The sequence below is a fragment of the Manis pentadactyla genome, chromosome 4 (genome assembly GCF_030020395.1).
Source record: "Manis pentadactyla isolate mManPen7 chromosome 4, mManPen7.hap1, whole genome shotgun sequence".
NCBI lineage: Eukaryota > Metazoa > Chordata > Mammalia > Pholidota > Manidae > Manis > Manis pentadactyla.
In genome coordinates, this window is record NC_080022.1 from 100,255,411 (window position 1) to 100,283,338 (window position 27,928).

General features: G+C 38.2%; 1 protein-coding gene across 2 annotated transcripts; it reads left to right on the forward strand.

The window, feature by feature from the left end:
• Positions 1–3,204: 3,204 nt before the first annotated feature.
• SLC16A4 (solute carrier family 16 member 4) lies at positions 3,205–25,144 on the forward strand. Of its 2 annotated transcripts, none has more exons than XM_057500550.1 (9): positions 3,205–3,594; positions 3,943–4,220; positions 10,234–10,366; positions 11,021–11,164; positions 11,319–11,480; positions 12,824–13,342; positions 15,212–15,423; positions 16,501–16,594; positions 17,906–18,430. In XM_057500550.1, exons 2-9 carry the CDS (start codon positions 4,134–4,136, stop codon positions 18,019–18,021), a joined length of 1,467 nt encoding a protein of 488 aa, XP_057356533.1. In that variant the 5' UTR covers positions 3,205–3,594; positions 3,943–4,133; the 3' UTR covers positions 18,022–18,430. The 2 variants fall into 2 exon arrangements, with proteins under 2 accessions (XP_057356533.1, XP_057356532.1); XM_057500549.1 differs by lacking the exon at positions 17,906–18,430 and adding an exon at positions 25,011–25,144 and having other exon boundaries at positions 3,207–3,594.
• Positions 25,145–27,928: the final 2,784 nt, after the last annotated feature.

The following is a 27,928-nucleotide window of genomic DNA, read 5'->3' on the forward strand; positions in this document are numbered from 1 at the left end:
TTATATCTCAAAGGCAAAGAGAAAGGATATAAATTCCACCAATGACTTTTATCCCCCATATTCAGATGTTTTATAATATCTGCAAGCCTTTTGAGATGAATAAAGGAGGTTTGGGGATTGGTAAAAAAAAAAAGGAGAGGTGGACTTTGAATGTTTCTAGAGCCATATTTCTGTTCTTATAAAGACAAGATTTGTAATATAAGTACAGTTGTTTTTTAATTCCTCAAAGAATTGGGTTGCAACCTGAATGATATCGGGAGGTTGACCCTCCCATCCAACTATATTATCTTCAATTTGCTTCTTTACATCAGGGGGATTTCCAATGAAGATAAAAATCAAAAGATTTCTATGTTCTAGTCTTAGAACTGTGTGTCTTTGTGATTTAGTAAATCCTTCCATAGTGCCTTTGAAATGTTTTTCTTGTTATATAGCTTAATTTTAGCTTAGTGAAAAAAACCTCTTTAAAAAGTTCCTATAAGGCTCTATCAGCTTCCAAATTGGCCAATTTATGACCATAGAGAGCACTGAAAAAATTGATTCAAATATCTTATTAATAGGTTTTAACTGGGACAAACAATAAATACATGTGTCTGTTTTGAACAGCCTTTTTTTCTTTTTTTTTTTCCATTTAAACTTAAGGTATCCTTGACAAATGACTGAAAGCCAAAACCAATAAGCATTTTATGGCTTAACCATGGATGCAATAGTTATCCCCAAAGAGGGTACATGAGATATTACCCCTTCCCCAAAGATTCAGAGTCACTGGGAAGGGAGGAAGGAAAGGAGGGAAGGAGGGAGGGAGACTCAGACAACTTCCCTGAGAGCTAGCAACAACTGGTAGGATACTAGCTACAAATGGGGTGCCACCCACATTTCTATCCAGCTATATTTTGGGGCCCCCAACTTGACAGCTGAACTACCTGCACTTGCAAGAACTAACAACCTGTGTGCCCCAACAGGCAGAAAGCCAAGTTCTCAGGACATAAAATGAGACAAATGAGAAAGTAGTAGCTGGGGAGTGATAGGATCAAAAACCAATGGGCATCTGAACACAAATTCACGAGCCACAATTCAAAGATCTAATTCTTACAAGTGTTTTTCTCCTGCCAGTGTGAATTTGGAAAGGAAGGGACAATATGAAATTTTACCTTCCTCTCTCAACCACACACCACAGATAAACATCCAAGAGAGCTGACTTTGGTTAACAATTCTCACCCTTGCTGTCTTCTGCCAGTTTCCCCAGGACCCTGCCTGCAGGCTCTAGAGTAAGTGGGGTGTCCCAGCAGGCTTCATCCTAGTCACTAGAAACTATAAATGAGGAAATATAATTTCCCCTCCACCCTTTGTGTGAGTGCTTAGCTGAGACCCTTTGTCTCTAGGGCACCTCATAAATGGATAAGCTTATCTAGGCTAAAAATTCTCCATTGAAACCACTGTAATTTAAGATTATCGTTGGTAAGGTTAACCTGCTCATTCAACCTTAAAAAATTTTTAAACACTGAGGCCTTGCACAAGACCCAGACTGATTCCAGACCCAGTCCAACTCCAGCTGCTTTCTGGACCCAGTCCAGAAAAAGAAATGCTCAAATAAAGTCCGGCAGTTCATAATGTAAAAGCTGCAGAGCTAGGATCCAAGGGGACTCCTCTCTCCCCCATGACCTTCAGAGGCAGCAAGAAAGCAGCAAGCTCAGTGGGTTCAGCAGTTACCTACACCTGGTTGTCTTTGCTCTTGGGGGTCATTGGGGATCTCCTTCCTTTTTTCCCTCTTCTGACACCAGAACCATGAGAAGATAAACTGAGGCATATTAAAATTTTAAGTTTATTTGAGCAAAGATCAATTCAAATCTGGCAGCAGATTAGGAAGTGATTATGATTGCTCCATGGGAGCTCAGGGAGAAACTTTTAAAGAGAAAAGGCAGAAGCAAAGCAAGGAAATTATTGATAGGCTGTAGTTTAAAGCCTACCTGTTTGTGACTGTTGTCTTTAGGTTTTGATTTGGTCACCCTGCGACGTTTTTATACTTAGACTTTAGTTTTCTTACACAAGCCACCATGGCTTAAGAGCCACCTCACTGTAATGGCCTCCTTGTTTACTTAATTTGACAGTAGTTAAAGAGGATTTTCTTCTTAATTTACTGTACTGCTTGCTTTTGAGCTTATGGTGAAAAATTCCACTTTCCAAGTCAGGGTTGAAGAGGTAGGGCCCAGGAGGATGTCAAATCACAGTCTCCCCCTCCCCTCAGGAAGTAAAGTCCACTGGCAGGAGTGTCTAAATTGGCTGTAACCTCTTGGACTCTTAGAACGCTTGCTTATTTTCACAATGCAGTAAAATGAAATGCCTTAGGAAAAGAAGAACATTCAAGAAAATTATATAATTTTTTTTTCCTCCCAAACTGCATCACCTGTGGAAGACTCCTTTGCTGAACACATCAAAGGTAGAAAAGGTAAAAAAGAGTGTGTGTGTTGGGGTTGGTTTTCTATTATGTTTTGAACAACCAGCATCTCTCCCTGACAGACTGCTCACCAGACAACCAGTCCACACGCCTTGGTGGGTTCTCCTGTCCAGTATGAAACAGCCTGCTTGTGAACCTGGCAGTCAGAGATCAAGAATGCTGTATCTCATCCTTAGAACATTTACATTTCCTTTTTGCTATTTTTTTATGTGTGTATGAATATATATATATACATATATATATGTGATTCTATGATGCTTTTCTGAATACTTTTTAGCACATATCTCCTAACAAGAATATTCTCTTGCAGAATCACAAGACCACCATCACACCCAAGAGATTTAACGGTGTCTACTATACAGTCCATATTCAAATTTCCCCAATTGACCTCCCAAAGTCCTTTAGAGCTTTTTTTCTGGTCTGGGATCCATTCAGAAAGTCATTGCATTTTGTTGTCATGTCCCACTTAATCCCTTAGACTATTTTCATTGTAAGAAGTACTTTGTTAAGAGGTATTCCTAAACCTGAGGCTCTCTCTCCCTTTATTATTTCTCCATAGTTAAGAGCCCCCCCAAAGTACCAGCTGTGATGCAGAACGTTCCCTAAGATTTGGCTTGCAGACCTGGGGGGAAGCCACTGAGGACAGGACCAGGAGCAGCCACCCCAGTCAGTGAGGTCAGGCTTTGCAGAACTTCTCTGCAATTCCTGCCTGAAATGGGCTGAGTGGTCGTCTTTCAGATGCTATTCAAATGGGCAGAAGAGAGATCTCTATGGGGGCCTTGATGTCCCTCAAATCACAGCTTTCTTAGCTTTTCCTCACCTCTCCCAGGGTTCTGCCTCCATCATGATCATGGAATAAGCAGAGGTAAGGGAACATTATGGCCAGGAAGATGTTACATGTAACTAAGGGCATACTCTACTGTCAAAGCCATGTGGACTTGCCAGGTGAAGCCACACAGCAGGGGCCCCAGCAAAATCCCTAAAGATGGTACAAAGCCCTACTTGCATTTTTAAGGTTGAAGTCAGTCTACACACAAATTTGGAAATGAGAGGGAATCATCTATTTTTAAAGGGGTGGGCTAAAAAAAATTATAATACAAGTGGTTTTATATCACAGAGAAAAATAAACTTTAAAAGTTTAGGTCACATTGGGGTGGATTAATGATTGTGCATTGAGCATTGACTACTCCCCTATACAGAATTTTATTGTTGTTAACAACCATTTGGTCAATAAATATGAGAGATGCCCTCACAAAAAAAAAAAAAAAGTACACACTTCCAATGGTAAAATAATAAGTGACCGGGATGTAATGAATATAGTCAAGATATTGTAACAGCTTGGTATGGTGATAGCTGGTACCTAGAATTGTCATGTATATAAATGTTGAATCACTATGTTGTACACCTGAAACTAATGTAATGTAATCCTGTATGTCAACTACCCTTCAATAAAAAATAATTATCTACAAAAAAAAAAAAAAAAAGTTTAGGTCACAGTGACTGTAATGGGGTATGTGGAGGGGACTTGGTGATGGGGTGAGTCTAGTAAACATAATGTTCCTCATGTAATTGTAGATTAATGATACCAAAAACAAAAAAGTTAGATCAGTTTCTCATCAACTGTATCAACTATGTCTTGAATTTATCAGAGATTTTCTGCACTTAAAACAGACAAAGCATCATGCTGAAGTGGGCAGGGAAGGCCCGACCTTATACTGAAAACCCAGATGGAGGCTGGGGATGGATGATTGTACTTCACTTCTTTCTGGTAAGCAATTACTTTCCCCTTTCCTCTGCCTGGAAGATGGCTCTCTGGAGAGAGGCTCAGAACAGCCTTGCAAGACCACATATAAAATTGTTGGCATTTGAATGGAACAGAGGTGCAGAGCAAGGCCAAGAACTGCTGTCAGTGCTAAGCTCACTGTGTCCTGAATTTGTAAATGCTAAGGTCACTGGTCTATACTAAAGCCTTGAGAAAGTTGAAGCTGTTCCCTTGAGTGAAAGCAGAAGCAGTCCCATCCAGTCTCCTCCTCCTCCCTACCATCCCTTCAACCTACCATTCGCTCCAGTCACCATCAGCAGCTCCACCCTGGTGGCATGGCAGTCAGAATTTAGGGAAAATCATACATTTAATCATCCCAGCTGTAGCCCTCACAAGTGCTGAAAGTGCTTCTGGGGTGGGTTCCCCAGCTCAGCCCAGCACGCACGGAGCACTGCAGGCAGCAACCTCCTCCTCTCACGGAAGATGGAGACATTTCCTGTTCTGCCTGTTGTCCACTTCCCAACATCCCCACTAACCATAAGGTATGCCGAACTAGACACAATGTATATTTCTGGTATGTCTAGAGAGAGAAGGATGTAGATTCTGAAACTGGAACCTAATTTTTCTCCTTCCATAAGCAACTGGACTAGGCATACTATTTTTACTTTCTTTCCCTCATCCTCTCAGAAACATTTGGGGTTGTTATGTGAGACAATGGTGATCTGAATCAGCATTGTAACTCTAGAATACTGGTGAATCCCCTCACAGCTATACCCCCAACCAACCCTGCACAGAGTTGATACCAGCTCCACAATTCCTCTTAAGAGTTCCTGAATAAGTTGCTTTAAATTTGAGATGTATTCCACAAAGACACCCTTTCCCTCCTGATCCTCACCCCCTGTTCAGCCTCACAGTGAGCTCACAGGGAGGAGAATGCAGGTTCTGGCAACTGCTCACAGCCCCATAGTCCACAGTGTGGATAACTAAGAACTCTCTAAATGGGACAACAGGAAAACATGCCTTCTTCCTAGTGATAGAGAAGGCGAAAGCAGGGGCAGAGGTCCCCAGGCAGGATTTATGTAATACTAGATTCCTAACCTGAGGGCTATTTGTTGAACATTAATTAGCTCCATGACCAAAGAATGTGGAATCTCTTTGCTCTCCCAGAAATGTTACTAATCCAGTAACTAAGGATCTCCTAATTTAGAGCCCCTCACATGGCTGGGCTGCCTCCCTCAGCCACAGGCACTGCAGAACTGCCATTTTGGGGGAGGACCTTGTTCTCCCAGTTTTCCTTCCAATAGCCCCCCCATGCATTTCCCCATTACCCTCTGAGGATAGGAAGTTATTTGACAAATTTAGTTGCTGGTAAAAAAAACTGCCTAAAAATCAGATTAGTCAACAATGTCCTACTTGCTTTGAATGTGATGCTTTCTATAGAAGCACAAAAAATATATTAGGTCCTCAAAGTGTTAACAACTAACTCAGGCTAATAATCACCTGTAGTGGTAATGTAGACACTCGCTTAGATGACGATGCTTTTGCATCTGCATGAGTTACAAGTATATGTTCCTATAATAAATGAGCTCCTGTGAAAAGGTGAGTGGAAGATCCAATAACAAAATGCTCTACAGGAGTTCCCCACTTTAAAAAAATGGACTCATTCAAACTAACTTACTAAACTTTAAAACCATGTATTGCATGATTGTTTTCTGCATTCAGTCTGTCTCACTGGGCTGAATGTTCCATGAGGGCAGGGACCATGTCTGTTTGCTCACCACTGTAAGCCTGGCCCCTAGTAAACAGCCCAGACCATAGTAGGCACTCAGTAATTACCCACTGATGGAGGTAGGATGGATGGACGGATGGATGGATGGATGGACGGATGGATGAACTGACTGACGGACACACTTATGAACAAACAAGAAGGAAGCTGATAAATGACAAAATCGGTGGGATGTGCAGGAGCCTTGTGTGACATGACAAGCTCGTATCTTGAGGCTATGAGGAACTAATGAAAAAAATTAAGCAGGGGAGTGATGGAAACAGATTTGCATTTCAGGAAAATAGTCCTGGCTGCAGGCTGGATAATGCAGGTAGGGGATAGGCCTGGAAGCTGGGAGACCAACTACAATAATCCAGGTGAGAATATAAGGCCCTAAATGAAGGCAATAACGATGTGGATGAAAAGAAAAATAGACCTAAATGACATTAGGAGGTAGAAGTATAAGACTTGGAGAGTAAATCAATGTCAGGGGAAAGGCAAGGAATTTCCGGGCTGCTGGCTTGGGCCCCAAGGAGGATGACGTATGCCATTCACTGAGTGGGAGGACATAGGAAGAAAGGGAGAAAATCCCAAGATGGCTTGGTTGGTTTAATTTTGAACAGTCTGAGGGACTTTGCGACTTAACCAATGATGGGCTCAGCACAGTGTATTTGCCTCTGGAGCACAGACCTTGCATACTGAAATTCGTGAGTCATCAGCATACATGGTGGTTTGAACTATGGCTCAGGATGGGTAAAATCACCAGGAAGAGGGAGAAGAGCAACTAGGATAGAACCTAGGAAAATCAGTGTCTACAGGTGGAGAGCAGCCCACAGAGGAAACTGAGCAGTCAGTCAGAGAAGCTGCACTCCAGAAACGCAGCATCCCAGAGGCAAAGGCAGAAATGTCCGGAAGGAGCAAGTGACGAGCAGATGCTGCAGAGAGGCGAGATACCACAGAATGACCACAGGCTATTAGCTTAGCAACAAGGATGTCTTGGATAACCTTGAACAGAGCTGGTACAGTGGAGTGGTGGGATAACAGAAAGTGGAAATAACCAGACTATTCTTTTTTTTTAAGTTTGTCTGTGAAGGTTAGAAAGAGCTATAGTGATACTTGAGAGGGACCTAGGGTAGAAGGAAGTTATTTGTTGTTTAACAACAATTAAACCATAATTTGACAAAGCCTGAAGCTGTTTCCAAAAGGACCACTGTGGCTGATCCAGCCTCCTTTCCCAAAGCAATATTCTAATCAGAGTAATTGATGAGGGTGCTCTTACTGTGGGGTGGGGGAGGCATGCTTTTAAAAAGAAAAAGAAAATGGGAGGTGGGGGGTCTGGATCAATCACAGGAGAATTTTTATAGGGCTTTTATCTTGAAGTGAGTCCATTTTACAATGTCTGAAGTAGGCTCAGGGACAGGACTGAAACCCACTGACCTTGGTTCAAAGCATGGGATGAAATAAAACAATATAGCTTTATCTGCTTAAACAAGTTGGAAGATTACAAGTTAAGAGAAGGAGGCAGAAAAGATGCAAAGGGGATCTTGTCCTTGGCTTTCTTGATCTACCCAGCAGAAGACTCAGACCCAGTTATTAGAGACAAGTCATACACGCTCACTGCTGCTATGCCCAGACATCGAAGAGGGACCAGAGAGGAAAGGTTCTGAGTTGGAAGGCCTGTAGCTGGCCAAATTCAGGCGGCTAAGAATGCAGAGCTCAGCACCCTGTAGACCAGCACAGAGAACCCATGCCCACATTAAAAAAAGGAAACTTTACAGAATGATGCCTCCTTATTGTGTTCCTTGCTCATGAGAGGATACAATCACCATTCTGTGTATTTCAAACTGAGAGAAATGAGTCTGGGTCATCTGAGGTTTGCCCAGGTTCTCTTGTCTCATTTTCTGATAGAAGTACCTTTGAGGAACAGTATGATTAACAAATTATCTGAATGAGGGCCTAATAAAATGTCTTTTTCACTTTTGAATATATAGCCCTGGATCCATAGCACTGTTCACTCTAAGTAAGGAGTTTTGTAGCTTCTATCAAGTCACAATGAGAGAAATAAATTATGGGACCAACTCCTCACCACACCCCAACTTTTGCAATCTCAGAGCACCACTACTGATCCCTTACTCCAGACAAGAAATACTAATTTGTAATAAGAGTCTAACAGTGAAGGGGGAAGGTGTTAATTATTTAGCAGCTGGGGACTGAGGGAAGGAGGTACCCAAGAGGAAGGAGGGTGACATGGGTGAGTGGGTAATGGTACCAATCGAAAGAGAAATGACAAGTAGGTGTGGGATAAGGGAAAGATGAATTTCGTTTTGGATGAACTGACCTGAGTTAGAAAGATACAGTAGACAGTTATATAAATGAATCTGAAGCTTTTGGGAAATCAGAATGATTACACAAGATAACAAAATCCTAGTTAACGGTTTGAGTATTAGCACTAAGTATTAAGTACTTTACCAGGATTTTCTCAATCTTCATAGTCCTATCAGCTAGGTAGGACTTTTTTTCTTTTATTAAACATTTACTTCATTATTTTACAAAAGGGGAACTTAATTTCTGTGACATGGTTTGCCGAAGGTCACACCCTTAGAAAGTGGAGCCAGGATTCAGACCAAGGCAGGCTGACTACACAATAGTGCTCATTAACTACTATACCAGGAGTGGCTGGATGGTAACTAAAACCTTGAGAGTGAATGACTGTCTATGGAGCAAGTATAAAATGAAATGAGTGCAGAACCACAGAGGGAAAATACTTAGTGTGTGGAAAGGGAAAGTGGAATCAGTGAAAGGCAACCTAGGTTGAAAGTGAAGAAAGTGGCCTTGAAATATAAAGGCCACTGAGAAAAGGAAAGGGGAAGCTGGCAAGCCCCTGGAGACAACACATGTGGCTCCTGGGCTTCGAGATGAGTGCAGAGTCTGGCTAGGCGGCTTCCTTTCATTACCCTTCCTGACCCTGCTTTTCACTGGCCCCAGGCTACTTGGGAGTCCAAGAAACCACTGAGTACTCCACAGAAAGACACTGGCTTCAAAAGGAGCGCTCTTGCAAGTAGAGGGGAGGATGGGTGCACGCACAGGAGGGCCAAGTGCGCCAAAAGTATGGAGCATGTGACCCAACCGTGACACTTCCTGGTTTACCCTTCCTGTGTTGGCATAGGTTAATAGCATTTCTTTTGGCTCTCAAAAATGTTACAATTTCAATAAATTATGTGGTCACCCAACTTACATATTAAGGGAGGGTACTCAGCTCAGAGTTAAAGCAAAGCTAATTTAAGAATTGCCAGATGGAATTCATCTTTTGGATCAACACACTTCTCTCACAGAGGTAACTGGAATTAGCCATCTTTAACAGTTGCTATTCCAACAGTAGTAGTCTGGAGTCAGTCTATCTCAGTTCAAATCTCAGCTCCAGCATCCCCATCTTGAGCAACTTCTCAGTTTGAAATACACAGTGATGACTGCATCCTCTCTTGAGCAAGGAACACAAGGAGGGATCATTCTGTAAAATTTCCTTCCTCTTTTAATGTGGGCATGGGTTCTCTGTGCTGGTCTACAGGGTGCTGAGCTCTGCATTCTTAGCCCCCTGAATTTGGCTAGCTATAGGCCTTCCAACTCAGAACCTTTCCTCTCTGGTCTGTCTTTGATGTCTGGGCATAGCAGCAGTAAGCATATATCACTTGTCCCTAATAACTGGGTCTGAGTCTTATGCTGTGTAGATCAAAAAAGCCAAGGACAAGATCCCCTTTGAATCTTTTCTGCCTCCTTCCCTTAACTTGTAACCTCCCAACTTTGTTTAAGCAGATAAAGCTGTATTACTTTATTTCATCCCATGCTCTGGACCAAGGTCAGTGGGTTTCAGTCCTGTCCCAGAGCCCACTTGAGACATTATAAAAGGACTCACTCCAAGATAAGCCCCTAGAAATTCTGATTGATCCAGCTCCCTGCCCCCATTTTCTTTTTAACAGCATGCTTCCCCACACCTCACAGTAACACCTCAATTTCCTGATCTCTAGTTTGTACTAGAGATTGACACACCTACGCCATAGTCTTGTAATGATAATTAAATGGGATGATTTGATGTAAACTGCTTAGTCGCTCTAAGAGGATGACTGCCCCGTAACATAAAATGTGTAAGGAGGAACCACTAAAGTGGGAGATGGGGGAATAGTAGTTGAGAGCACCTATAACCTCCTCTGTAATGGCTCACTCACCACCTGACTTGGACTCTGGTCTGCTTTGATTTAGGTAAATGTGTTTGTGATGGGGATGACCAAGACTTTTGCAATTTTCTTCGTGGTTTTTCAAGAAGAATTTAAAGGCACCTCAGAGCAAATTGGTTGGATTGGATCTATTATGTCATCACTTCGTTTTTTTGCAGGTATGAGGTCAGCAATAAGCTTACTGTCCAAAGAGAAGGACCACAAATGGCAATTCCAAGAAGACTGTCAGTCACTCAAGACTGAAGCATTACTAAAACTCAGGTTCATTTATTCATACATAAAGCTGAGAAAAGGAAGGACTTGCAGTATTCAGCCTCCACCTGACATGGTAAAATTGGAAAAACTAGGGTTCACACAAGGTTGAAGAATCCAGCTATTTAATTCATGATTCAGTTTTTCATGCCTTGTTTCTTTCCACAGTACCTAATATTGGTTCAGTCAGCCAATCTCTCACTTGGAAATCAGACCACGAGGTTATCTGAAGCATACTCAAAATAAAATATAAAACAAGATCCTCTTCCTGTATTTCCATTTGGAGCATGTAACATGGTGGAGTAGATTAATGACCAAACCTCATTCTTGTCATAGGTCGCTAGATGCAATCGCATTTTGTGGAGGTATTCTAAAAGCATTTTCAGTAAGCCTCTCCTCCAAACCTGCTTATATACAATTCTCTTAAAAAAAAAAAAAAACACCTTTTCTTCCAAAAGGCAAATTAATGTGGGACTAGGAGTATTAAGAAATGCTATACACCTTTTTGAAAGATACAAAATACTCCACATTTACCTAGCATTGGCCTTTCTTTTCTCAAGGTCCTCTGGTTGCCATTATTTGTGACTTACTTGGTGAAAAAATGGCCTCCATTCTTGGAGCTTTCCTTGTTACTGGTGGATACCTGATCAGCAGCTGGGCTACAAGCATTCCCTTTCTTTGTGTGACTATGGGATTTTTACCTGGTAAGTCCACTGTAAAAAAAATGGAACAAGGCATCTTCCCTTTTACTGTCCATGGGTCCAAAAGACCTAGTTGTATTATTTGGGGTCCAGGAGAATATGTTATCCGGTATCAAGTCACTTCATTTAAGTGACTCCAAAATGTTTTTCTTTTTAGGCTTGGGTTCTGCTTTACTGTACCAATCAGCTGCTGTGATGACTACCAAATACTTCAAAAAACGATTAGCTCTTTCTACAGCTATTGCCCGTTCTGGGATGGGGCTGACATTTCTGTTAGCACCTTTTACAAAAGTCCTGATAGACCTCTATGACTGGACAGGTGAGTCATTCTAAGTTTCTGAACTATCAACTCTACAGGATATTACGTTCAGCTCTCTCCCTTTGATGAATGGAAGTAAAGACTTTTTGAGCCAGGGAGGAAATGGAGCATGATTTCTAAAGTAAACATGCTCCTCCTCCTTGGAGAATACATAGCAGAAGAGATCATGAACTATGTGCAGGATTTGCCAACCCACATAGGCAACTCAAGAGTTCACAACAGGGTTCATGTCTGAAGGGACGGAGGGCATTCTGAGGACAGGAAGACACTTTTCAGGGAAGACAATATGGGGAAACAAGGATTCCCCCTCCTCCTTTTCCATCACCAAAGCATTCTCTTTACAAATTTTCCCTTAAAAAAAATCCACATTTAAAATATGCCTCCTCCATCAGACTCATTAAAATAGACGCAAAAAAATTGGGATGTGGTGGAGGAAGGGAGGAGAGAATTATGTTCCTTAATCTTTTACACTGTCTACTATAAATTTTCACAAATGAAGAAAAACCATTCACTCCACAATTTTCTTTGTACCAGAGATAAAACACTTGGATTAAAACAATCTTAAATTACTTGAAAATATACATGTATATACATGGATATGTACATATATATATATGAACATATAAGCCTATTTCTATCTACAGAGGAGTTCTGCTGAGAATGTTTTCTTTCTTAAGAAAAAACTACCAGTAGTCACATGGTGAACAGGACCAACTGACAACTATAAAACAGGATAGCAGCACCTCTAGCCAATTCTATCTTCTATAGAAGCACTACAACCAAGTCACAGCTTTGGTCAGGTCATGTTGAAATCAAGTAAATACTCAGCTTCAGACGCTGGCATCTGTCTTCTTTCAAGAATATTAAAAATGTCATGAGAGGAAAGGCTATCCTCTTTTAAGGAAGTTTCTGGTTGATTCCCATAATCTAATTCTGTATTTTCTGTACCTAAATCTCAACTCACTTAAGGTATTTAAAATCTCTCCTTAACACACTATTTTTCTAACATTTGAAGTATTTATCTTCCCTCAAAAGACATTCTTTTTTCCTTTAGCACAAATACCATTCTCTTCTTCCAAGCTACCTACTGGTGCAATGTCTGGTTTTCACCTCCAAACACCCTGTTTCACAAGGATACGGTAGTATGTACAGCTAAAAATTAAGTCAACAGATTTAGATACCTTCAATTAAATTCAAAGACAAATTAAGTGTTTTCAGAAATTAATGGCACTATGACCAAATATTTAGTGGTGCAGCCTCTTCTGAGCCTAAGAACAGAGAGCATTATGAAATGAGCAGGGTAATTTTTAACTTAACTTCCCAATTTCTCTCTCCCTATTTAGGTGCCTTTATATTATGTGGAGCCATCACATTGAATTTGGTGCCCTCCAGTATGCTCTTAAGACCCATCCATATCAAAAGCAAGAGCAATTTGGGTATTAAAGATAAAGGCAGCAGCTTGTCTGCAGGTGGTCCAGAGGCAGTGTGTGTCACAGAAACATCACACTACAATGAGATACAAGAGTCCACCGTCAGGGACACTGTTATGCAGAAGGCTGGACAACCCGGTACAAGTTTAGCAGTCTCACAAAATCAAAACGAAGAGTTCAACAATGGGCCTAACAGGAACAGACTGTTCCTAGTAACTGATGAAGAAAGTCACAAGAAAAAGGCAATTTCGTGGAGCTGTAAACAAGAACTCTTTGATATTTCTCTTTTTAAGAACCCCTTCTTCTACATATTTACCTGGTCTTTTCTCCTTAGTCAGTTGGCCTATTTCATCCCCACATTTCACTTGGTAGCCAGAGCCAAAACACTGGGGATTGACATGATGGATGCCTCGTACCTCATTTCTGTAGCTGGTGAGAAAGCCTATTTACTTCACCCCCTCACTCAAAAGAAAAAATGAACTTAATTTTGCAAAAATTTATTAAATTTTATCAGAAAACAGAAAAAACTTTTTTTTTTAAAGGAGTTGTGGATAGGCTCAGAAAAATCAAGTTTTTGAGGCTGGTGGCAACACCAGGCATTTCCCTCCACAGATCTCTGTCACTGCACCTTGCACACAGGTTTTCTACCAGACAGTGGGCCCCAAACCAAGTCTTATTCATTTTCATATGTCAGTGTCTGTATGACACAGCGGACACTAACCAGTTGGATAAATACTGAAGTTTAAAAAGCTGGTGCTCAGTGGCAACACTCCAGGAAGCAGAAAAATCCCAGGTAGACAACATAGTGCAGTGGTTGAAAGGGTTGGTTCTGGAGTTAGACTTCTCAGGTTCAAGTTTTTGCTCTGCATTTCCTAGCTATGTGACCTGGAGCAAGTTATTTATGTTCTCTGTGCCTCTATTTCTATATATGTAACGTAGGGATGTTAGTACCAACCCTCATGAGGCCAGGATTAGAGAAGTAATGCACATAAAGTTTAGAATAGTGTCTGGCCATCGTACATATTCAATGTTCAATATTTGTAGCTAGGTATTTTTTCTACTCAAATTCAGATATGCTTGTTAAATCTAGTCACTATTGAACTGGCTAATATTTAAAGTAAATTAGAATATAAGTTGAAAATAAAAACAATTTTAGTTGAGCATTTCTAAAAATGTGTGGAAAAAAAGACATGGGTTCTCCCAACTGATGAAATAGGGAGCCTAAAAAAATAAAGAGGGATGAAATAAAACCAGTTGCTCTTATTATCTGGAAATTCTCAGTAGCTCAATATTAACTTTTCTCTTGTTAATTTCTTGAAAAGACTATTTGTCAAGCCATTATAAAACTAACTGTACCCTATTTCCAAATGCAAAGTCAAATAAAACTGTGTACACAAGAAAAAGATACATAGCTAAATTGACCTTTTCATTAATATGTCTGGTAGCATCAATTTAGATCAGGTTAGGGCTACAGAACAGGACCAAAGAATGTAACAAATTCAGTATGTATCCTAGGAAATAGCTGTAAGCATATATAGAATGGTAGTATGCTTTTATTTTTTTTTTGAGGGGGTGGAGCAATTTGTTGAACCATAGAAAGCATCTTAAGTACAAAACAGCAGTTCATGCTATACACCATTGGTGAAAATCACTTAGTATTTAAAGGCTCCATTAGCTTATAATGGGATAAAGGGTAAAAATGTTCTGTTCTGAAACTGAGTGACCAGTGTGGTTCTTTAAATCTTATTCAAGTTACACCACAGTTCCAATGTTCAAAATGATCTCCCGTTTCCAGACTTCCTACATATTTTCAAGTTCAGCATAACAACCTTGTGTAGAACTTAAGTTACCAAAACTTCATGTACAATTATAAGAAAAAGTTCCAATACCTATTTTCTTTTCCAATATAAGACTTTATTATTTATACTCCAGTATTCCACTACAGGACTTAACCAGGACACTGACCATAAGGGTCTACTCCCTGACCTGCAAGATCTCTTTAAGGAAAGCCTCTTGAGTCTAGTTTGGTGGTATGTTTTCCAAACACAGTCAGAAAATACCTCATGAGTCTCCAACCCAACTCCGGAGGAAGCTTTTTGGTATTTTATTAGCTATGTTGGGAATAGGTAAGCAAATGTTAGAATCTATTGATAGACAAACAAAACCATTTTTTCCTTATAAGTCTCAGCCTCAGGATGAAGTCATAATTCTTAGGAAAGGATACCTTACACATTTATATTTTTTAAAGGAGCTAGAAAAATGGAATCAGGATTTCCTAAAAATTTTTCAATATTATTCCAGGTATCATTGAGACAGCCAGTCAGATTATCTGTGGATGGGTTGCTGATCAAAACTGGATCAAGAAGTATCATTACCACAAGTCTTACCTCATCCTCTGCGGCCTCACTAACCTGCTTGCTCCTTTAGCCACCACATTTCCACTACTCATGACCTACATCATCTTCTTTGCCATGTTCTCTGGTGGTTATTTGGCAATGATACTTCCTGTACTGGTGAGTAGACACATTAACATTATTAAACTATTAAATATTAGTAATCACCTCCCCAAGAGAATGCATATTTTATATTAATTTTATAATTTAAAAAAATCATACCCAAGGCCTCAGAAACCCTGTAGCTATATCCTGTCCAGTTACTCATCTTACTTTGCTGGGCAAGGATGATGAGAGAACCATCCACATGGGACAGGGAAGAAATGAAAGCAAAAAGGGATGAGCAGGTTTCCATTTTGCATATCTGTCTCTCAAATTAGGCTGTGTTCACTTCTTCCCTTCAGCTCCAGAAATTTCTTTGGTTCCTTCTAAGACACAATCTTGAAGATTTCCCTGAGGGAAAAGGGGGCTTCCTGATCAGTGTGGCTTCTCTCTTATTGAGAAAAGTTTTGTGTACCTTAATAGGAACATTTTTTTAACTCCTTTCCACTTTTACTCCACATTGACTTAAAGTCCCAGACCCAAATGGAACTGAAATACATACACAAATATTTCTGAGTTCTTCTTGGGACCCCAGGTGTTCCATGGGTGGTTAGAAATAGGTCCCCAGTGTTTTGGAATAAAACCCCTGGGAAACTTCTGGCTTGATTATCAAAATTAGCGTTAAGTGCTGCAGGATATAATATGAGGCTTAGGCAAAAATCAAACTTTCAAAGGCTGAAATCAACTCATCATATAATATCTGATTTCTTAAGAACCAATCAATGGCTGGTGCTCAGACATAAGAGGATACAAATACCACTGCCAGCTCAGACTGTAAATACCATTCCTAATAGAGAATAGCAGTGAGGGTTTAGGGAAAAAAAAGTAACCCTGAACAGAAAACAGAAACAAAGAACAGAAAGAAAATCCAATGTTCCTTACTAATAAAATGAAAACACTGCCTGCCTAGTGCAATTACTGTTCCCTATTTGCCTTGGCTTTTTCATGAGGGCAAAAAGCACATCCAAATCACCTCAGAAATTAGCTGTTTACAGTGTGAGATGACATAAACAGTTATTTGTCTGTTTGTAGGCATAGGTCTCTATAAAGAATTTCACCCTCATTATGGCTAATACTGAATTCTAATCCCTACAGGTTGATCTGTCTGAGAATTCTAGCATACACAGGTTTTTGGGACTTGCTAGTTTCTTTGCTGGGATGGCTGTCCTTTCTGGACCACCTATAGCAGGTAACAGCTTCGCCACATTCTGAACAAATTTCAATAGCAATGCAAGAAAATGCTGATCAATGATTAATGGTAACATGTAATGACAATATCAGGATAAATGAAACTGATGACAAAGAAGCTGTTCCTATACCAACTCTTCACACTCCCTCACCAATCCAGCAGAATCTAAGGGTTAACTCAACAGATACGCACTAGACAGATTCTTATATTCTGATGGGAGATTTAGAGCAGGGCTTGTATGTACATCTACTTGTCTGGGGAGACAATCCAAAGTTTTATGAATTCCTGAGGACCTACAGTAGCTTTAAAACAAAAATCATTAGCACCTTTTATCTAAATAGGAGTCATTATAGAGCTTGAAAGCTGCAAGCCAGACCGCTTTGCTGTTCAGATCTTCCATTCAGCTGTCCAGGGCTTCCCAACATGTCTTATTTTCAAAGAGGGAGGGAGACTGTTCATATTCTATCTGTCCCAAAGGTGGGAGGAGACTTGGCCTACAGGCCAGAATCTCTGTGGAGAAGGTATGTCGGGCCCCTGGCAAACATTACATACAAGCACAGTAAAAATTTAGGGAGTTCTCAGTAGTTAAGTTGGCTTTAAGACTGAAACATTGTTTTATGTTCACTTTTTACCTAATTTTGTGCTTGCTGAGCATTTAATCCAAGACTATTAAAAGACTACTCTCACAGAAATATTTCTATGGAATAAACTTTAGTGTCTCACATACACTACAGGTTCTCAATATATTTGAATAGACAAATTATTACAGCATTTCCAATCATCCACAGAAAGGAATTCACCCTAAAACTTAAACTTTTGCTTCCTTCAGTCCTTAAGTGAGACAGAAAAATGATATGATCTTGCCCCATTATCATTTTTTAAAAACTAACTTTTCTGATGTTATTTAGGTTTGCACTTCTATAAATTTAAGACTTAGGAAAGGCAAATATCAAACATATAAAAACTTACTAACAAAAATTATTACTGGAAGAAAAAGGGTAATACTATCTGAGATACAGTGTAGGTATACTATTCTAAAGGAAAAATTTATACAAATATACAACCAATTTCTTATTTGCATTTATGAACACACATCTTCCCATGTGGTGTAACTCAGCCTATATTTCATACCTGGAAAGCAGGCTAGGTTTTAAAGTCAATATCAGAACTGTTATACAGGGACTGGTAAAAAGAAACCAAATACGAGAGATGCCTAGCAGAACTACTCTATAGCTAGTGCCCAAAGATACAGAAAACAGAGCTCAAACAGTTTGCTGATGCATTTTTTCAATCTTGATTCTTTTTCACCAGCTGACCCAGTGACAGAACTTTTCAAGCCTATCAGGTCAAAAGAATACAAAGGTAACAAACACCAGGGCAAAGAATATTTTATGCAAATTATAAAACTAATAAAACTACATGTTTAGAGATTCTGTTTTATATGTTTTTATATACATCTTGAAATGTTTAAAAAGTTCAGTAAAGATTAGACAAGGCAAGTTTTGTGAGGACTATCACTTGAAAGGAAACGTTACAGATGGGTATGTGGGTCTTGAAACCACTTCTTGAATCATGATCTTACTTTTTTTAATGAAAAAGAATAGACTACAACAAAGCAGATTAGAAAACAGTGTGCATCACTTTATTGTGAAATTTTTACTTTATACACACACCTATGTTATATAAAATATATGTGATGTAAAAATACATTTCTTACTGTCAATGAGTCAAGAAAATTTACAAGGCTTTTATGAATCAATGTTCACAATACCCTAGCATTATATGTGAGGATAAAGACAGCTCATTAAAGAAATTTTACCCACTAGTTCTGAGAATATTATTTAGGCAGTCATTAATTTTCTAAGTTCTACAAAAAAGTCAAAGGAAATGATAAGGCTCTTGCTGAAGGTTTATGTATAGATTTTTAGTCTGGGAGTCACTCACAGTATCATAAACAAGATTATGATAAATTAATGCAAAGTTCATCTAAATTTCCTTCTCTACACCAAGATCTCTCACTGACTGTAACACTGTCCTAAGCATCTTGTGAAAGGGGAATGCTTCAGGGAAGCTCTTGCTCCTGTAAGTCATTTCTCTGGGAAACAAAAGAGGATTTTACAAAAGCCTCAGATTTGTTCCTCACTTCTGACTCCAGCAGCAACTACCAAAGGAACATCAGAAATGTTGATTTACAGATTCACTCAGTTCTCAACAGGTTTGGGCGGTTATACTGTTGCCTTTAGCTTTAATTAAATCGAAAGGCTTACTGATTATAAGGTATTAAATTCTCAACCAAACCAAGATCTTCAGAACTGTATGGAATTCTCATTTTTTACTTACCTAGATCTGTTGTTACCAAATTGCAAAAGCTGAAATTCCTAAAAAAGGTTACAAGCATTTTAAATTAGGAATCTAGTAAAGGTAAAACTTTTCATAATAATCCTCAGCCAACACTAATTAATAATGGTAACATTGATTACATGAACAATTTTTCTCTCCTTCCTGTATGGAAATGAAAAAGAAAAACAAGTTAGTCCTATACAGCATATTTTCATAATTCAAGGAAAGAAAAAAAAAAAATCAAAGGAAACCCAAAGATTTATAAAAAATCACGTAAAACTGAATTTTTAAAAGCCACTTTTCTCTTTTAAAAATGTAAATAGAGCATATGGGCAAGAAAATTATAAACTTTTTTTCAAGTGAATATGATAAGAAATACAGTAGCAACAAAATATTTTATCAGATCCCTGCTGAAACTGACAGGGCTTGAATTGAGTGAAAGTCAACACCCCCCATATATACATACACACTTCCTCCACAAACCACCACCCTACTCACTCCACCCCACAGCCTGTCCTATTTCTTTCCAATACTCAGTGACAAATTCAGTTTAGTTAGTAGTATGGCCTGCTTCAGCTTATGTCAGTGTTAAGAGCTGTTCTAGGTTTCCTGACCTAGGGTGGTCAATGGGCCTAAGTGTGGGCCAAATGTCATTAATCATCCAAACCCAACTGCTGTTTTTTTCAGGTAGATGGCACCCAGAACTATACATTGATACTGAGATAGAAGCTTTGGAAGGTTGTGAAAAAATGTTAAGTACTGATATTTTAAAACATTATATTTCTAGTAGACCCCCGTTAATGAAAGTGAACCTGCAGAGAGCAAAATAAATACAAAAATAGTGCCTTGGACAAACAAAGCAAGTATATACTCATATTCTCTAACATACAAGTAATATGTGAACTACTTATACGAAACTCCTTATCTGTATCCTAGGCATCTGACAGAGCACAAAATGCTAAAGATTCAGTTTTATTTAAGAATAAAATCACCAACGGCCAATTAAGCTGCCTATAAATTACAACTGAATGCAATTCCCCTCTCCTCCACATTCCCTTCCATTCCCAACTGATGAATGTATATGTCATGCTAATACATATTTTATATATTTAAATTAATCACAAATATCTTCTAAAAAAATTCCTTAAAACACAGCAGTTATTTGATTATAACTCAGTATTCACTCAGTAATTACCAAGCAACTTATTAGCACAGCATTCTGCTAGCTGCTATATGGGACACAGAGAAGACACAAGCTAATCTCTTACTGAAATTCCACAGCTCTCACTGGGTTATGGTAGAGCACTCGCCCTTGCCACATACATGGCCATGACTTAGCACCAAGGCAAACAGTCTAGAACCTCTAAACAGAGAAGTACTAGAATATGCATTCTTCTTCTAATTCATTAATTGAAAATGTCTTTAAGCCACTCTAACCTATGTTTCTATTTTTTTTTTAAATAAAGACATTCTGAGCTGTGGTGTAACAAAAAGGACTTTAAAATATACTGAAGCTCCACTCAGTCAAGCAGGTATTTCACAGAAGTGATTTTTTTCAATAATCTCAAGGAAAGTCACTTCTAATGCCAAATATCTGAAGTTGATTACACTTCAGAGTAAGTTAAAGTTAACTAGTCCCTTAAAAGAGAAGTACATCTTCTTGCTATTATTTATCAACCTCACACCTCATCAGAAATACCATGTCTGTATTTCTGTATTCTATATTGAGTACAACTGGTAATTTTGCACTAACTCCTTTATCTGTGTTTCATAAGGAAAAGACAATGGCTAAAACGGAAATCCATCCATCTGAGCTTTTCTCTGTCCTGCTAACATAGATAAGTTCATCTCCTCATGAAATGATGTCATTTTCTATCTCTGTTCTATTCTCATTTCAGACACAATATTAAATATTCCACCCAGTCCTCACTCTACCTTTTATCAACAATGCCCTCTACAGTTTTATCAGTCATCTTGGCCTATCAGTTGAGAATTTCTCTATGGCCTAAAATTTTATTTGGAAAGCAGACAAACAAAACAACTCAACCTTTTAACTGCTATAAATCCATTCTGGAGATTGGTGTTAAGTGGGGACAAGTGAGAAGGTAAAGTTCTCTGTTCTCTAAATCCTGAGGAAAATAGTATACTCCCAAGAGGCAGAAGAAAATAATGTGAATCATTCATTCATCCAGTTGGGTTTATTGTTTTTTAAATTTTTCTCATAAACAACAAAGCTGCATAGAATTTTACGTTGATTCAGTATTCCTAAGATCAACAAATCCCTTCAAAAACATAAAAAATAAATTCCAATTAGCTCTCTACAACAGCTTAAAAAGGGGAAGGGGGCAGTCCTTCTCTTGCGCAAGGAATCAATCTTTAAAACTTAACACAGACCACAATCCTTTAACCTCATAGCATAGTGCCAACCTTAAAGCACTCCCAGTCTTACTGTAAATTTCTATATGGGGCCTTGAGGAGTTCCTGTCTTAAAAGGCACTGAGGCTTAAATCTCCTAAACCATGTTTCCCAAGATTTTTCCCAACATGACACATATAGACAATATCTGTAACAGCACACCCCAAGTAATATGATAAGACTGCTAACAGCCAGCCAGCAGCCCCAGTTAACCCCATGGATGAGAGATCATTGTCTCTGTACACCCTGGAAGTCTGCCGCTATGCTGCAGCCCTACAGCTAGAAGTTCTGGTTCAACACCAGCTGGTCACCTACAGAAATCTCAATCACTAATTTGAACTAGCATCAAGGAACTTGGGAATTAAGGGCCTTTCGGTATATTTCAAGTTTTAATAACCAAGTTTAATGACAAACAGCAAATGTATAGTAATAATCCTAATAAAAAAGATTAATAATTCAACAATCAAGTCCTGAGATATTAGAGCTATGATGCATGAACACTTTTTAGACAGATTGCTAAACTTATTTTTAAACATATATGGCTTAACCCATAAAATGATGTAGAATAGTTTAATGTTGACATTAAAAAATCAATTTAGGGTTCTGTATTTTAAAGTATCAAACTTGAAAGATGATTCTAACTCCTTTTTTGTTGATTGTCTGGTTTGCTAAACTGTTTATAAAAGCTGAGCCCCATCTTCTTTAAATTATCACAGGAAACATTACTAGACATTCCTGCCCAAAACAAAATTATAGCCATAGATATAAGGAAATAATTTGGACAATAATTTTATTGGGCATAAGAATCAACTGGGTGCCACCCAGGCTGAATGAAGTCTGCTTGAGGGAAGCCAATGAACTTGCACAATTAACATGCATCTTAGGTGAGTCTGATGCAGGCAGTCTGAACATGCTGAGGAAATACAGGGGACTTCAGCTTAGAAGTCCACACCAGTTGCCATTGTACTCCTCAGAGTACTGGCTACATATACTCAGCATGGAGTGGACACTCAGAAGCACACACACCTTCCTGGATTGTGGCTGGTATGTTGTCTCCTCTGCCTGCCATTGCTTTTGCTGTGACCAAAAGGGAACCCAGTCTTTTCAATATCAATGTAGCTGTGTATTTCTATTTAAAACTGTTGGACTACAGTGGATTTTGAACTACCCAAGAATAATTTATTTTAAAAATATGTATTTAAAAGCTTTATAAACTGGTTAGGGTTGAAAGTGTATTTGTATACAGCTTTTTCATACTGTTACCAAAAGAAAGTACAGGAATCAAACCAAATATACAGGTTTTTTGTTGTTGTTTTTTACTTTAGTGGTGGGAAAAGGCTAATTATTCCAACCAAATAGAGTAGATGTTTCAATACCAATGAAGATCTGAATTTAACTTACCAGGCAGCCTCTTAAATCTAAGCTTGGTTATGACAGCTAATACTTCCACTGAACAACGATATAGTCCTGCATCCTACATTTCACCTCATATTTGCTATTATAAATAGCATCCTAAAATTAAATAGTCAACTGCACATTATCCTACTGAATGGCAACTGGACCTTAGAAATATAATTTAAAAATATACTATATCTTAATTATCAAGTATGAATGGGAGAAACAGATTTGAAACAAATTATTTCATTATATTTTGCATGGAAATACATCAAACAGTTCTAGATTATACAAAATGATTTCCTGCCCTGGTGAAAAAAAGTTTTTAAGTATATTTTAATCTTAGATGTTTCAGAAATGACAGTATGACTTTAAATGTGTATATGTATATGAAATGAAAGGCTTATTACCAGTTTTCTCTTAAACTGTTTTAATCTCTCTGGGATTTATTTAAAAAAGAAACCAACAACCCATTTTTACTATTCTTAGCTGTGCTCTTCTGACCTTTTAGCAGCACCACCTACCTCCTTGTCCAAGAACTACTAGTCTTTTCCGAGAGTATTCATTTCACTATTCCTGCCGTGTAATTCACAGGTTGTGTATATACTGCTACATTTGCTGTACTTGTGGGATTAAGGCAGGGATGACAGGAGATACAGAGGGGTGCTGCTGCTTTCCATGTTCCCTCCTTTTTAGAAATTTCTAAAAGACCTAAGAGACTGGCCACCCATTTCTTAGATATCTAAAGGTCAGTCACAATCAACATAATACAAAGACTTGTCCTCACCAGTTTCACTCCACTCTTTTGCTAACTGTAAGAAACATTTTTGAGGTCACTAATCCAACAAGCAGTCAGTAAGTTTTTAAAAGTCAACTAAGTCAGCTGAGTTTAAAAGGCTGTAAAACATTCCACTCATTGATTACATCAAGAACAGGAAATATACAGCTAATGAAACAAACACAAAAACTAAACATCAGAGCCAATAAGAGAACAAAGATGACAAAAGATAAAGACATACACAAACAGACCAAAAAAAAAAAAAAAGGGTATATTCCATAGCCAGTGAGAAATCATGTTCCAGACATAAATGAAAACCAAAGACACAATGTAAGCTCCATGAAGGCTGACATTTTCACCTATTTCATTTATGGGTATATCCCCACTTTATGGGTATAACCCAGAACTGTGTTTGCATACAGCATCAAAATTTTTTGAATAAATGATCAGGATAACAGCTTTAACTTTTTAAGGTTTTTCAGAATTAAAAGCCATAATTTAAGTTTGCATCTACAAACATAATTTGCATACACTCCTCTAGAAAAGAAGTTCTCAAAATGTGGTCAGTGGATCCCTAGTAGTTACCGTTTTAGGGAGTTTATGAGGTTAAAACTATTTTCATAATAATACTAAGATGTTATTTGCCTTTTTCACTGGGTTCACTTTTGCAACAATGTTTAAATGCTGGTGCCTTGAACAAATATTCTTTGCCACCACACACTCAGTTTATAAAAAAGCATTTTATCTAAGAAGTTCTAATATGTGCCATTAGCCAAATGATTTTGTGGACCCTGCCATTCTTGCTTTAAAAGAACATTTTGGTAAAAAAAAAAAGAACATTTTGGTTTCTGTGGAAATTACAGTCATCATTTAACCCACATGACTAAGTAGTCTGTTCCTTTCCATGTGCTCTCCACCTCCTGAACCTTCCCTTTACATCCTTTATCACATGTGTAATTTATGTGGCTACTACTTAACTCCCTACTGAACTGATAGTGTGAGGGCAAGAACCATGTCTGTTTTAGCTTATTAGGTATCCTCAACACCGAGCATGCTGCTGGGAACATAATAAGTACTTAAATGTTTGTTCACTGAAGGTAGAAATAATCAGTTTTCTCACTTTTTTCTTTGGAAAACAGTAGTAATTCACAATTACTTTATTTTTAAGAACACTGGACCTTCTAGTAAGATTCATCATAAAATGAAATGGCTATGTGTCCCTGATTTTCTCCAACTTCCATTTTAAGATTGGGGATGGGTTCTGGTCAATGCTCACTTTTTCCCACAGGTTTAAGTCCCTAATTCAGGTGGAACTGACTTAACTTCATCACTAGAAAATAAGACAGGCAATCAGCTTGACTAACTTTCTAATGGGTCACAACACATACTGGTAAGTACAGGAGGCTCCTCCTTCAAGGAACAGTTCATGTCTGAGAATTATGAATGGAAAGGTTTGTTTCATTAACTGAAATCATTCCTTCCCTCCAGGCTGGTTACATGATTGTACCCAGACATACACTGGCTCCTTCTACTTCTGTGGCACATGTTATCTCCTCTCTTCAATGTCCCTTTTCTTTGTACCACTGGCTGAAAGATGGAAAAACAGAGTCTGACTGGAAAGAAAGAGGACTACAATCAAGTGAGAGCTTAACAAAAGAAAATTTAAACTAATAAGTCACTGGGAACAAAAGCTTGAAGGAAAAATTTCCTCATTTGTAAAATGAGAAGGTCAACCAGATAGACTTTAAGGTTCTTTTTTTGCTTTGACATTCTGAGAGATGTCTAAAGGGTAGTAAGAAAAGAGTAGCAGTAACCTAAATTAAGCTGTTCGTTAATATTTTATTAAACAGGCTAAATTTTCAATCAACTGAAGCCGCTACCTTAGATATTAAATGAAAATCAGAGTGTACTGTAATAAAAAATAACCAAACTTTCAATTGTGCTATGGTAATTCAGTTAATAAAATATGTGAAGATGGGAAAAACATTATTCTTAACTGAGAGAAGAAGTACAGGCACACCCTGGAGATATCTCAGGTGTAGTTTCAGACAACCACAATAAAGCGAGTATCACAATAAAGAGTCTAATCAACTTTTTGGTTTCTCAGTGCAAGTAAAAGTTACGTTTACACTATATACTGTAGCCTATGAAGTGTGTAATAGTATTATATCTAAAAAAATAATATATATACCTTAATTTAAAAAAATTTATTGCTAAAAATGCTAACATCTAAGGCTTCAACAAGTCATCACCACTGATCATAGATCACCCTAACAGGTATAGAAATAATGGGAAAATAAGCAATATTGTGAGAATTACCAAAATGTGACAGAGACACAAAGTGAGCCAATATTGTTGGGAAAATGGCACCAATAGACTTGCTTGGCCCAGGGTTGCCCCAACCCTTCAGAGTTTGTAAAAAATGCGATATCCACAAAGCACAATAAAGCAAAGTACAATAAAATGAGGTATGCTTGCATTAAATACAGCCACGGGTTGACTAGAACTCCGAAATCTGAATGACTATTTAAACTTTGTTTACTAACTGGAATGGTATACCCCCAAAAAAGTTTATCTTTGCTTACTGGTTAGAGATAAACTTTGTATACATTATTTTGTTTCTTAAATTTTCTGATAAACATGTAATACTATGTTAAAAAAAAAAGAGAGAATTACTTAAAAATAAACTTTAAGATAATTTGAGTAACATTCCTGCCCATCCAAATAACTATTTTTTCGATGTTTCTGATTATCTAAAATAGTCAGGCCAAATATCTAGATGTCTTTAGAACAAGTTTTATTCAAAAGTCAAATGGGTGGCTTTTAATGGGAGATAAACTAAAAGATGTCCCTTAAATATGGAATAATGTTAACTAATTAATAATGTCATTTAGACTAAGCAATTACATGTGAATAGAGAGCCCTTCAGTATTTAGGTAATTTTAAGAGGAAAAAAATACCTAGAGTTCTCTGCTATGCCAACCTCCCTTAGGCTCTCTTTAAGAATGCTCCTTAAAAGCTCTCTGCTTTCAAATATCCATTGGTTCCCTGCAGAGAAAAATCTTAAACTGAAAGCCTGGTTTTAGCTTCAGACTGCCGAATCACTCCCTAAGTATGCCTCTGTGCAAACTTTGCCACCAGCTACAATCCTAAAGTCTTGTTACTCTCCAGGAGACAGTCTCACCCTTCACAGTCTGATCTACACAAAAACCATCTCTTTTGGAAAGCCTTCCCCAGCAGCAGGTCACTCTCTTATGTGGAATTTCATCCAACTCAACAGAGTACTACATGATCTTAAATGTACATCTTTCCCATTAGTCAGCAAGATCAAAAAGATCTTTATTCATCTTTGTATTATTCCACGAGGCCCAGCATAAACACTGAAACCAAATTAATCTGGGTTCTAATCTGCTATTTGAAAACAGTAGTTGGTCCTATTTAAAATGTACAGGTTTTACATTTAGATGTAAATGTCTAACATTTTTATATTTTAGACCTATGACAATATGAAAGAAACAGAAATACCACCCTCCTCACACACACAAACAGCAAAAAGTTAATAAATCCCAGTTGTGCCACTTGTTACTGTATGACCTCATAAGTTAGTCAACTTCTGAGTCCCAATTTCCTACCCTCTGTAAAATGAGAGTAATAGTCCCAACCTACCTCAAAGATATATACTGAGGATTAAATAAAAATATACTGTACCAAGCAAAATAGCCCTGATACACAGTAGCTGCTATTTCCTTTCTTCTGCTTTCTATATCAAAACAGAAGATAAAAGAAATCAATGATTTGCTAGGAACCATTCTCACCCATTCCCCTTTCCCTTTGGAGCAGTAACTGTTTTCAAAAGAGACTTTTTCTAACTACTTCTGGAAACCAGATTCCTTCCTTCTATGAAAGTAAACTGTACATTTTAAATAGGACCCGCTAAAGAACTCCCCAGTCGAATTTTGATTTTAGATAGGTTTTTATGAATCTTATGCAACAGAGCAGTTCTTCATCCTACTCAATGTTAATAGGCCCTCCTGACCTGGATGGTGTGGATGAACAAAGTCTGTACCCTTTAGACTATAGGAAGCTAAAGACGTTTGTAACTGGTGTACTCACTGTATTAACAATTACTTAATGATCCTGCTCATTTATTACTTTTCTTGGACAATATCACATAATATTAACACAGTTCTAAGAATCTATAGTCTTGAAATACTATTGCAGATATTATATATAGGGTTTCAAGAAAAGGAAAACAGTGCACTGATTTTTCTCTCCTTCAAAGAGATCCGTATGGGACCAAGAAGAAACAAATATTAGACTTAGCATATACAAACATGTATGTTTGGAGCAGTAGGGTGGTGAAAAGCTTTATTTCAACATCTAATATACACTAGTCACTGATGTGG